This window comes from Myotis lucifugus, unplaced genomic scaffold (assembly GCF_000147115.1).
Source record: "Myotis lucifugus unplaced genomic scaffold, Myoluc2.0 scaffold_60, whole genome shotgun sequence".
Taxonomy (NCBI): Eukaryota; Metazoa; Chordata; class Mammalia; order Chiroptera; family Vespertilionidae; genus Myotis; species Myotis lucifugus.
Window position 1 is genome coordinate 3,911,133 of NW_005871108.1, and position 12,889 is coordinate 3,924,021.

At 45.4% G+C, this 12,889-nt stretch overlaps 1 protein-coding gene and 1 long non-coding RNA gene across 2 annotated transcripts in view; both read left to right on the forward strand.

The window, feature by feature from the left end:
* CHMP4B (charged multivesicular body protein 4B) overlaps window positions 1-7,384 on the forward strand; it is a 36,332-nt gene extending 28,948 nt beyond the window's left edge. Inside the window, exons 2-5 of the mRNA XM_006089416.3 lie at window positions 2,000-2,177; window positions 4,166-4,280; window positions 5,192-5,318; window positions 6,512-7,384. Coding sequence (XP_006089478.1) covers window positions 2,000-2,177; window positions 4,166-4,280; window positions 5,192-5,318; window positions 6,512-6,579 — 488 coding nt within the window. The 3' untranslated portion in view covers window positions 6,580-7,384. The remainder of the gene's footprint in view (window positions 1-1,999; window positions 2,178-4,165; window positions 4,281-5,191; window positions 5,319-6,511) is intronic.
* Window positions 7,385-9,777: 2,393 nt separating this feature from the next.
* Window positions 9,778-10,931, forward strand: LOC106697305. Its single transcript, XR_001348379.2, has 2 exons — window positions 9,778-10,429; window positions 10,766-10,931. It is a non-coding gene; the product is annotated as an uncharacterized LOC106697305 (long non-coding RNA).
* The last annotated feature ends 1,958 nt before the right edge of the window (window positions 10,932-12,889 follow it).

The window sequence follows — 12,889 nt, forward strand, 5'->3', positions numbered from 1 at the left end:
CCTGGGCGAGTCTGTTTTGAAGAAGTACTGTTGATATTTAGCTCTGTTGACTAATGAGTTTGCTGACCACTGGCCTAGGCTAACAGGGAGTGTGAGTGGAAGGAGCATGGAACCTATTCATGTGACATATGGAGGAAATGATTGTTGCTTATAGCCTACAGGAGATGACTCTAGTCTGAAGCCCGTAGGCGTGAGGAGCATGCATGCTTGGGTGCATATGTGTGTCTGTATGGATGTGAAGCTAATGCTGTCCAGGCCAAGGCAGGGGCTGGGCAGCATTCCCAACCCAGCCCATTCATTCTTCTTGAGTCTGTGCTGAGCTTCCTTTCTGGCTTTGATGCCCATCTAAGATGTGTGCTAAAGACCATTTTCAGTGTAAAGAGGGAATTGGGACAGTAAGGGAGGAAGCCTGGGTTTTGAGTAGGAAATGTGGTTTTGGCCCCTGCGCAGCCACAAATTCACCATGATTAAATTGCCTATCCTAACTCTGATTTAAAGCAAGATTATCTCTATAGCCTTAACATGCCAGAAACCAAGATAGGTGATGACATTGACTTGACTGAATGGTCACACTCTAGATTTGTCCCTGGCAGGGAGTTCTGTCTTTATTCTGTTGTGTTTTCTATGATAGAGAATGCTATAGTAACCATCTTCAGTCATGGGGCTTTCTGCTTTTGTTGAATACATTTCCAGAAGGAAGTTACTGAGTCAGAGGGCAGGAATGTCATTATGGCTGGTGCTGTGTATTGCCATGTTACTTTTCAGAAGCATTATAACAAGTTATAGTTGTCAACTATGTACAGTGAGATAGCCTTTTAACCCTAACTGATCCATCACTAGGTATAGTCATTATTTACTGTTTTTGTAATTTAGTTGACATAAAATGATACCTTAAAATTGCTTTATCATAATTAGAGCTGCTGTGTTTTTTTGTTTTTTTTAAATATATTTTATTGATTTTTTTACAGAGAGGAAGGGAGAGGGATAGAGAGTTAGAAACTTCGATGAGAGAGAAACATCAATTCAGCTGCCTCCTGCACACTCCCTACTGGGGATGTGCCCGCAACCAAGGTACATGTCCTTGACCAGAATCGAACCTGGGACCCTTGAGTCCGCAGGCCGACACTCTATCCACTGAGCCAAACCGGTCAGGGCTGCTGTTTTTTTGTGTGTGTGTTTGTCCACTGTTTAATGTTATGCTAGGTTGTTTACCTATGTTCTCTCATTTACTCCTCATTGTGAACCTATTGGGGAAGCTAAGTAGCTCACCTAAGTCTGTGAACTGGGTTTTGAACCTAATGTAGTTTGACCTCAAAGCACATTCTTCCTCTGAACGCCTCTTTATGATTTGATGTGTGTGTGTTTGTGTGTGGGGGGGGCGTGCTGTCAGAGAATGTGAACTTTTGCTTGTGTGCTTGGTTGCACATGAATTTTGTATAGTTTCTCAGAAAACTGAATATGTTTTGTGTTATAGTGGAAACAACAACTGAGGTGCATCCATTAAAATTTGAGAGAAGGGCCCTGGCCATTGTGGCTCAGTTGGTTGAATGAGGTCACTGGTTCAATTCCTGGTCAGGGCACATGCCCTGGTAGCGGGCTCGATTCTCAGTAGTGGGCGTGTAGAAGGCAGGTGATCAATGTTTCTCTTTCTCTCTCTCTAAAATCAATAAAAAAAATATTTTAAAAAAATTAGAGAGACTCCCTAGCCAGTTTGGTTCTGTGGATAGAGCGTCGGCCTGCAGATTGAAGGGTCCCAGGTTTGAGTCCAGTCAAGGGCACATGCCTGGGTTGTGGACTCAATCCCCAGTAGGAGGAGTGCAGGAGGCAACCAATCAATGATTGTCTCTCAACATTGATGTTTCTGTCTCTCTCTCCCTCTCCCTTCTTCTCTGAAATCAATTAAAAAAATATTTTTAAAAAATTATAGAGAAGACTCAGGTGAATCTGGAATGTTACTTCATGTCTAGACTCTCTGAAACTCTGTTTTCTCCCTATGCAGCGGCCCTCCAGGCACTGAAGCGCAAGAAGAGGTATGAAAAGCAGCTGGCACAGATTGACGGCACACTATCAACCATCGAGTTCCAGCGAGAGGCCCTGGAAAATGCCAACACCAACACCGAGGTGCTCAAGAACATGGGCTATGCCGCCAAGGCTATGAAAGCTGCCCACGACAACATGTATGTGGCCACTGGCTGGTGGAGGGGGGCACTCGTGTGGCAGGGCAGTGCTGGCCCTGGAATGCCTGGAGCTCAGGCCATGGCCTTGGCAGTCCCCTTGACTTATCCATTCAAGCACCTCAGGTTGTTTTAATTTGTATTCTTTTTGAAACTCCTGCTAAAATGAATTATGTACCTTGCTGCCTTTGGAAGCAGATCTCATGGAGTGAAGCAGTATTTTCTGAGTAACTCAGAGTTACTGTGATGAGCAGAGTTTCAAGCTGGAAAGGTTCTTAAAAGTCTTCTCACCCAGGCCTCTGATTATCAAGGCGGGGAAGTCATGTCCCAGAGAGGGGAGGTGATTTGCCCTGGGTTATGTATGAGCTTGAATAGAACTGGGATTAGAACCAATGTTTGTGACTTTTTCCTGATGCTATCGGGGGCCCTGAAAAGTGTACATCCAAGGGCATTGGATCTCTCTATTCTTATGAATGCTTTCTTTTTTTAAAATATTTTTATTGATTTCAGAGAGGAATGGAGAAGGAGAGAGAGAGAGAGAAACATTAATGATGAGAATCATTGATCGGCTGCCTCCTGCATGCCCCCTACTGGGAATTGAGCCTGCAACCCAGGCATGTGCCCTGGACTGGAATTGAACCTTCAGTCCACAGTCTGATGCTCTGTCCACTGAGCAAAACCGGCTAGGGCCTTATGAATGCTTTTGATGGAAGTTTCTGCCTCCCCCTTGCTTTCGGGCTTTGGCTCTCATATTGATAGTGTTCTTGATTTAGCAGCCCCTCCTTTAGGTAGCTACTCCTCATATACATTGGCCTAAGCAACTAGATAATCAAACTTGTTACAATCGTAATTAAAGGCAAGGGTAACACCAGGTTTCAAATGAGGGCCTCTCCCATGAACAAAATTGTTGCAGTTGTTGTAGTGCTTGAACGTGGCAGCATATATTTAGGGGTGCTTAGAGCCCCTTTTGGCTTCCTTTTGAGTACTCAGCCATGCTATAGAATAGGGATTGGCAAAATGTAGCCTATGGGCTTGTCACCTATTTTTGTAAATAAAGTTTTATTGAAACACAGTTGTGCCCATTAATTTACATATTGTCTATGGTGTTTTTTGTGCTACGCAGGGTTGAGTATTTGCCACAGAGATCAAATGGCCCACAAATTCTAAAATTTACTATTTGGCCCATTACAGGAAAAGTTTGCTGATCTTTGCTCTAGAAATGTGGGGCTGCAGGAAAAGTAGCCTTCAGATACTAAGTGAGGTGTTATCTCGGGGTGGATGTTCATTGGACTGAGCTTCCTCAGTGTGGTCCATGTCTGCTTCATTTCTGTGTTCTCCAGGATGGCCAGTACAGAGCACAGCTCAGTAAATACTGTGCACACTTTGAAGTATATGTATATATACTATGTTAATTGTATGTTTATATGATTGAGGTTGACAGTGTATAGGAAATAATTCTGCATGTTTGCCTTTTCTTTGGAGTCTAGTAGAGGACCACACATGTATTTGAGTTGATGGGAAGGACCTGTCAAGTGGCGTGGCTACATTTTGACTTGTGACTTTATGAGTTGTTGCTTCCACTATAACACAAAGAGCACATTCCCCCGTACTAGACCCTGTTCAAGAATTTCCCTTGAGCTTGAAGAAGAGCTATTGGCCCAGCAGTTAAAGTCCTGTGGTCTCATCTGACATGTTTACTGGTTTGCATGAGAGACAATGACTGTAGCCCCTAGCTTTGCTAAGCCTTATTTCCTTAGGTGTTGGATTAGGTTGATACCTAAGGACACTTCCATCCTCTTGATTCTGTGGTTCTCTATTTTAAAGGCGAGTGGAAGAGAATAAAGACAAAAAAGTAATTCCTTGCAGAGAGTAATTGTAGGGGGTGGAGCCAGGAGCAGATGGGTGGAGTACTGTCTCACAGAATCTATTCCTGTCTCACAGAATCTCTTTTCATAGATCATTAATATGACATCTGTCCATTTCATTTACAGGGACATCGATAAAGTTGATGAGTTAATGCAGGACATTGCTGACCAGCAAGAACTCGCAGAGGAGATTTCAACAGCTATTTCAAAACCTGTAGGGTTTGGAGAAGAGTTTGATGAGGTGAGTGTTTTCATGCAGATGACACAAGCTTTACAAATGACACTGGCTGCCCTTTGATGTGCTAGTGAAGGAAGGCTCTCTCGCAGACAGAATGTGGTTTTGAAATCACCAGTTCTTATCCCTCCAGAGATTTGTACAAATGGGGCATGGTATTAACCCTCCCTAATTCTCGAATTTGAGGGACGCTTTTGCGTTTGGGGTAGAAGGTTAAGTGAAGTAAAGGTACCTTTGTTGGGACCCAACAATAGGCTTTAGGTCAATAATTGGTTTCAACAAGTAGTTACCTGCACATCTGAGTCCTTAGGGAATCGGTCTGGAACTTGGCCACCTACCAGTTTCTGCTATAGCAAGTAGGACTCTGAGTCTCATAGATTTTTGAAATACAGTAATAGACCCTGTTGAAGGTACTTCATTCTGCCTTAGATTTGAGTCCACTGAGGGTCAGACCCTCTCCATTGAACCTGATTCTTTGTGCTATCTGATTCCCATGGTGTAGCTGATTAAACAGCCTGTGGCTCCTACCCTTGGCTGCCACTACTAGGGTTTTCATGTTTTCCAGCTGTAGTTTGATAGACTAGGCAAGTTTATTTCAATTCAGCAAACATTCCTACACATTCACTTAGTGCGCCCAGTTCTGAGATAAAGAAATAGGATGAAAAGATACAATCCTTTTTCTCAAGATGCGCACAGCTTAGTGCAGGACACAGACACAGACATAGACACCAGTCTTACTCGATTGTGTATTATGTTCACCAATAGAAGCGAATTGAGTCACAGAATGTGGACCTGGAGTTCATCTCTTCTCTGACCTTCTCAGAAGGGGTGTGGGTCCCCTCAGCCATCGGCAAGAGGTACTGCTGTGGAGACTGGGATTCTCAAGGGTATCTAATTCTTGTGTTTCTTTTTACCAGGATGAACTCATGGCAGAATTAGAAGAACTAGAACAGGAGGAACTAGACAAGAATTTGCTGGAAATCAGTGGACCTGAAACAGTCCCTCTACCAAATGTTCCCTCTATAGCTCTACCATCAAAACCCAGTGAGTACTTATCCAGAGTCCTGACACACCCATGACGCCACGTGGTCATTTGGTTTCAGTTTGGGTCCAGAGTGAGAACCAGGTGGGATCTGTTGTGATAGCCCCAGAGACAACTGTCCTATCCTAGTTCTCTCTAGAACAGGGTTTCTTATCCGTGGCACTGTTGACATAGCCAGATTGCCCTTCGGGCTGGGGCTGGGTGGGAGGCCTGTCCTGCACACGGTGCATGTTGAATAGCATCCCTGGCCTCTTCTATCCACTAGATGCCAGTAGCACCCCTTCCCAAATTGTGACAAACAAAATTATCTCCAGATATTGCCAGATGTCCCCTTTGGGATGTGGGAGGGTATCACCCCCAGTTGAGAACCCAGAATGATTTTCCCTGTGTCACCAAATAAGGCCTGGGAGAAGGTGTGAGAGTTTAATTCCAGGACAGCTCTTGCTCCCTGTCTAGAATCCTGTGCTGTATGCACCTGTAAAAGCCTGGGGCCTCGGAGGCCGTCACTGTGGGAAGGAAATAGCTTGGCTTTTTTAAAGTCCTGGCTCTATAAGACTTTCATTTCCTTCTGCCTGTTCCTCCTTCCCCTTCCTTTCCCCATTATTTTACGCTTGGGTGGAAGTATTCCACACAGAACTAGAAAAGGTGAAGCAGTTTGATTTGGCGTAGAGAGTACCCGGGGAGCAGAGTGACTAGTCACCTCATTCTCCTGGTTTCAAGGAGGAGATGGCCCTTCGAGTTGAGTCAGCTGTTCAGGTGGGGCCGGAGAAGGGGCAGAGGAGTCCAAATGTCCAGCAAGTTGCCTACAGGTGTGGAGAGGTGGTTCAAGACACTTGAGGGGGAAAGGGAAGTGGCAAGGATTTGATCTCTTCTGGTATTTTTCCTTCTCTTTCTGACCTTGGATACTCTGGAACTGAGGCCTCCCCTGAATCCTGACTCTTAGTGTAGAATCCTTGTTTTGTCTGGCCCTGATGCTGGTGGAAGGGAGGTGTTGGGGAAAGTGTGCCTGGTTATCTGGAGTCTTATGTTGCAGTTTTAGGCACAGAGTGGCAGTCTGCTGATAGCCTGGAGATGAGGTGGCTGCAAGGGCAGGGCTGTTTTTGCAAACACCATGTGGCACAGTCCTGGCACCCAGCCAGAATGAGTTGAGAGGACTACAACTAGCCCTTCTAATTTACCTTTTCTCTTGTCGCAGCCAAGAAGAAGGAAGAGGAAGACGAAGACATGAAGGAATTGGAGACCTGGGCTGGAAGCTTTAATTAACTGGTCCATTGCAAGCTGGGCCCAGACAGACTCTGGTGACCTGCAAATGGGCAGGCATTTGCGTGTGCAGGGCAGGCAGGACATGGTGCAGGCAGGTTCCATCGCTCTCGAATCTCCCTCCAAAGCAGTAGGGCTGCATCACTGCTCACTCTGCATAGCATGGTCTGTACCCAGCGGGGTGGGCGGGGTTAAGGGTGGGCGGGTGGGATGGGAGGTGCCTGCTGTTTATAATGTTGAATTTCTGTAAAATAAACTGTATTTGCAAATCCAACATTGAGCTTCTGGACTATGCTAACTCCACTGCTGAACCTCAATGGAAAGGGTCGACTGTTTGCAGTTGAAATGATCTGAAAATGTAGCCTCTGTCTTTTTAAGTCAGTTGACTTGTCGCACATCTCTTTGTAAGACTTGTATGGTACTGGCAGAAAAGTCGTTTTTTAAAAACCATAGGCTTTTCCTTGTCCTTAGCGGTAATAATGCATCTGATTTTGGTTTCCTCAAGAGCTGTATTGCTGTCCGTCACCTGTGTACTGGCCCCTGTGTTTCCTATCCTAGCCCACTCCTCACTTCCACTTCCCTGGTCTTTTGAACTTTGTGACACTGATATGAAATGGATGGTGTTCTCTTGAGAACAAGTGAGATTGTTAGAGTTAAATTCCAGCTATATGTTTTTCTAACATAGCTCTAAGGTCCTTGTTGCTGTTTGTGATAACTGATAGATAACTCATTGGAAACATGTGCATACATTTATATTCAGATGAAATTATGGTTTGCACTGTCTATTAAATATCTCAATTAATTTTCATACTTGGCCGTTGTGTTCAATCAATCTCTCATTTGCTTTGGGAGTTGACCCTTTCCAGGCCAGCATGGTCCAATGGAGCCTGTGGAAACATATAGAAGACTTGAGCATGACCTAAATCAACAATTTGAACCAAAGAGCAGAGTGTATCTTATTAGAAATGTGTTTAGGCTCTGAAAGACATGCATCTGTGGCCTTCACCTTGCGTGGGGGCCTTCTGGGAACAGTTTAGGAGTGAGTTGCTTCTTTGTAGCTCTAGAGTCTTCCCTAGTTCTTCTCTATCAGTGTCCATAGGCAATGCCAGCAGGACAACAGCCTTCACCCGTTGGAAACCATGGTGTTTCTACTAACTAGGCCCTTCAATCAGGTGCATTGAAGAACATGGCCTTTCCCATGAGGAACAGGTGTAGGGCAGTGATTGAGAATCTAGGACACAAATTGTAGTCTCAGATCTGCGGTGACTTGCCATTGACTTTGGCCTGGACTCTTCCACTCCCTACTCTTCTTTAGTCTTGTACTCCCTTGAGAATCTGATGAATGCTATGGACCCTCTCCCTCATAAAAGTAGATCTGTGCATATTCATCTTTAATTCTGCATGCAGATTGGCAGAATTGAGAGCTCACAATTAAACACTACCATGACTCACTGGGTGCCCTGGGGCAAGTATGCCCCCCCTTTGGATCTCATTTTCTCACTTGTGAAAAAAGGGGCTGGGTCCTATCTGTGAAGTTGCGCATGCCTTGTTCCTCAACCCTCACTGTTCCTTTTCCCATGGCTGCCAAGCATAGAATTGGTACTTGACCACAGTGGCTTGAAATTTCCTGACTTATATGGAGGTTGCGTCTGGCTATTGTCAGAAAGTTTCTTTCCACCTCAAGAAGAATGTAGTAGCAATGCTTGCTGCCAGCTTTTACCTCCTCAGCCTGCAGGTGGTGGTCCCTGGGCATCATTGGTGTGCAAGGTGGACATTAAGCTCTTCTCATCAGCTGCCTCAGGGGCTTCTCAACCAGGTGTGAGTGACGGGGACTATAGGACTCCCTTTTCTGTCTCTTATATGGACACTTGTCATTGTTAGGACCCACCCTAAAGTAATATGATCTCATCCTTGATCCTCACCTTAATTACATCTACAAAGACCTTATTTCCAAGACACTTATTTCCAAGACCTTATTTCCAAGTAGACATGAATTTGGGCACATTATTTAATGCCCTATGCTGCCTCATATAGCTTGTAAGGTCACCCAGCATGGTTTAGAAAGTTCTGAGATAGAGATGGGAAACACAGGGATTATGGACCCCATTTGCTAGATGGGAAAACCAAAGCTTAGAGAAGCTTTGGATTCCACTGCTAATAAGTGACAGGAAGATCAAGCAAATGAATTTCTTGTCTCCTGAAGGCCATTTATTCAACAACTGTATTTTGGACACCTTTGTGCCAGCTCTAACAAAGCTCATGGTTTGGTGGGAAAAGTAGGCTCTGGTCATCTTCCCCTTCATCACCATTGCCACCACACACTGGGTAATCAATGTAGAATAATCCATTGAGAACGGGGTGACTGACCCAGAAGGGCTTGGGAAGGAAGCACCGTCCCATCCAAGGTTGAGCGGTGCTAAGGACTCAGCAAGGGAAAAGACAGGAAAGACAGAGATAGGAGGATAGTTTTTTTGTTTGTTTGTTAATCCTCACCTGAGGATATTTTTTTCCATTGATTTTTAGAGCGAGTGGAAAGGAGGGAGGGAGGAGGGAGAGAGAGAAACATTAATGTGAGAGAGACACATGGATTGGTTGCCTTCCACAGGGCCCCGAAAGGGCGGGGATCCAACCTGCAATCCTGGTGCTTGCCCTTGAATGGGAATTGAACCTGCAATCCTTTGGTGCTGAGTTGGCTCTCTAACCACTGTGCAACCGGCCAGGGCAGTAGGATAGTTTTTAACGGTATGTGAAAAGGCCTGGGGGACCACTTTGGGCACCCTTGTGGGCCTGAGCTGGACAATGACGCAGAGTCAATACTTTTGGTAAGTATTTATGAACTGAATTATAGATGGGGAAACTGAGGTAACAGGTGTTTCAAATCCTATAGCAAGTGTGGGCAGAGCTAAGATAGGAACTCAACTTCCCTGTTCCCCCATCTAGGTCTCTTGTGTGAACTGGGTACCACCCTGCAGAAATAGTTTCCTTCTGCCTGGCAGGTGTGCTCAGTGGTTGAGCATCAACCCATGAACCAGGAGATCACACTTTGATTCCTGGTCAGGGCACCTGCTTGGATTACAGGTTCGGTCCCCAGTAGGGGGAGTGCAGGAAAAAGCTGACTGATGATTCTGTCTCATCATTGATGTTTCTATCTCTCTCCCTTTCCCTTTCTCTCTCTGAAATTTTTTTTAAAAAAAATTTTTTTAAGAAAAAATAGCTTCCTTTCTTCCTGCTAAGCTGCATCCTGGCTTTACTCAGCGGAGACAAGTGGAGCTGGGATAGAAGCATAGAACTTGTTTCCTGCAGCTCAGACTCTACCAGTCCCAGGCTAGATTTCCCTGAGGCTGTGGCTATACTGGGCCCACATTCCCACAGGGTGACTTGGGCTGAAGCAAAAATGTTCTGCTCACAGTGACATTACTTGTCTGGACTTTTTGGTTTTCAACATGAGCAACAGTCCCAGCCAGGCTGGGTGTGACTCAGTGGTTGCGCATAGACAGACCTATGAACCAGGAAGTCACAGTTGGATTCCTAGTTAGGGCACATACCCGGTTGCAGGCTCAAAACCCAGTGTGGCATATCTAGGAGGCAGCCAATCAATGATTCTTTCTCACTGATGTTTCTATCTCTCCCTTTCCCTTTCTCTCTGAAATCAATTAAAAATATATATAGCAACAGTCCCAAAAGAATGACAAACTAAGGGAGCATTTACTAAGACTGGGCACTTAAATCTGCTTCATTTTATTTAATCCACACAGGAACTGTTTTCAGGGCAGGACTACTCATTGCCCGATTTTACTGCAGAGAAAACTCGGGCTCAGAGGGATAAAGTGACTTGCCCAAGGTCACAGAGCTGGTGAGCAGTGGACCCACAAAAATCCAGCCCTGGAATACCTTTTCTGCCACAGTGGTGGGGAGGGGCAGGTTCACAGTCTCTTCCCTTTCTCCCTTAGAAGGTGCCAACTAAATATGACCTAATACTAGGGTCCAAAGAGGTGGCCAACTCTCTTGGAAATCTTCCTGCTAAGAGTAAAAGGCCACAGGCAGCAGGATCTGGAATGGAGTGGTGGGATCAGAACCATACGGCGAGTTAGACTCCTAGCTCCTTCCACAAGGGGCTTTGAAGGTGGGATCCCTCTGGGGCTGGTTTGCTCTCCCCACCCTGAGTGAGGCCTCACCTCTTTTTCCCCAGACCATCTCACTGACACTACCTCTGTTTCCTTCTCTGCCTCTCAGTATGGGCAGCTATGTGGGGACACTTGGTTCCTTCACAGAAAGTGTGGAGGAAGACACTATGGTACATAATGATGACAGTACCTCTTATCTATTGCTTCATAATAAACCATCCTGAAACACAATTGTGAAAAGCAATTATTTCATTATGCTCATCAATTCTGTGGTCCAAAATTTGGAAAAGGCCAGTGGGAACAACTTATCTCTGTTCTGTGATAACTGGGAAGACCTGCAAAGACCTGAAGGCTGGTGGTGACTTCAACAGCTGGAATCATCAGATCTCTTCAGTCCTATGGTGTGTGGGACCATTATGCTAGTCGTAGGCTGGGACCTCCCCTGGGCTGTCAGCAGAGCATGTGGCCTCTCAATATGGCTTGAGCTTCCTCACAGTATGAAGGCCTCAATGTAGTCCGAACTCAGGGCTCTAAAAGTGATTGTCTAGGCCAAATATATATATATATATTATGTGCTCAAAAAATATATACCACTGTACCAGTGTATTGTGTACATAATACACAATCCCTTGAGGTTTTAAAAGGCTGGGATAAACAATAAATGTAATCAGAAATTCCAATGGATTCTCATATTCCAAAGGATTTAAAGAATTTACCTCTGCCCAGCTGGCATGGCTCAGTGGTTGAGCATGGAGCTATGGACCAGGAGGTCACAGTTTGATTCCCGGTCAGGGCACATGCCCAGGTTGGGGGCTCACTTCCCAGTGTGGGGCGTGCAGGAGGCAGCCGATCAATGATTCTCATCATTGATGTTTCTCTCTCTCCCTCTCCCTTCTCTGAAATCAATAAAAAAAAAATATATAAAAATTTACCGCCCTAACCGGTTTGGCTCAGTGGATAGAGCGTCGGCCTGCGGACTGAAAGGTCCCGGGTTCGATTCCGGCCAAGGGCATGTACCTTGGTTGCGGGCACATCCCCAGTAGGAGGTGTGCAGGAGGCAGCTGATTGATGTTTCTCTCTCATCGATGTTTCTAACTCTCTATCCCTCTCCTCTCTGTGAAAAATCAATAAAATATATTTTTAAAAAATTTACCTCTAAAATCTGTCCCCTCTCCTCCACTGTCAACACCCTGCCCAGGACACCACTTCTTCATCTGGGTGACTTCAGCAGTTACCTCCCTGATCTCTCTGCCACCACCTTGTCCAACCCCCACCAACCCTTTCTTCATAGTAGCCAGTGCCAGAGTGATCTTTCTAAAGAAGCTGTTACTCACCTTCCAAAAGCTCCATGCCCTCACCTGGCCGGTGTGGCTCAGTGGTTGAACACTGATCTATGATCCAGGAGATCAAGGTTCAATTCCCTGTCAGGGCACATTCCCAGGTTGTGGGCCCGATCCCCAGTGTGAGGCATGCAGGAGGCAGCTGATCAATGATTCTCTCTCATCATTGATGTTTCTACCTCACCCTCTTCCTTCCTCTCTGAAATAAACAAACATTTAAAAAATTATATAAAACAAAATAAAAGCTCCATGCCCTGTCCCAGTAGCTCAGTTGGTTAGAATGTCCCAATGCACCAAGGTTGTGGGTTCTATCCCATGAGACACATACAATAACCAATGATTGCATAAGTCACTGGAACAAATTGATGTCTCTCTCTCTTTTTCTCTCTCTCCACCCCCTTTCAATCAATCAAGAATAAAAATACTAAATAAATAAATAAAGCTCCTGTGTCTTCTACTGCCCTCTGGATAGAGTCACAGCTTCCACACTCCTGCTATGATCTGGCAAGCCCCTGCCAGCTTTTCTAGCCGCCTTGAGTCTGGTTCATGCTGGGGTTGGCAGAACATCTGCATTAGAATCTCTCAGAAACTAACTCAGCCTGCAGGTTCCTGTATGGATCAGAATTTGTGGGGAGGTTGGGCCCTGGAAACTGCATTTTAAACGTGTTACCAGGTGACTCTCTTTCTCATTAAATTCTGAGACTCCCACCTGAGCTTTGAGACACTCTCTTCCAGTGCAACACCCTCGCCCCCGTTCTGCAGATGAGGTAACAGGCCAAGAAGTAACTTTCCCACGGCCTCAGTGTTCATGTTAGGGAACTGAAGGGTTAATTCAAGCCAGGTTTTGGG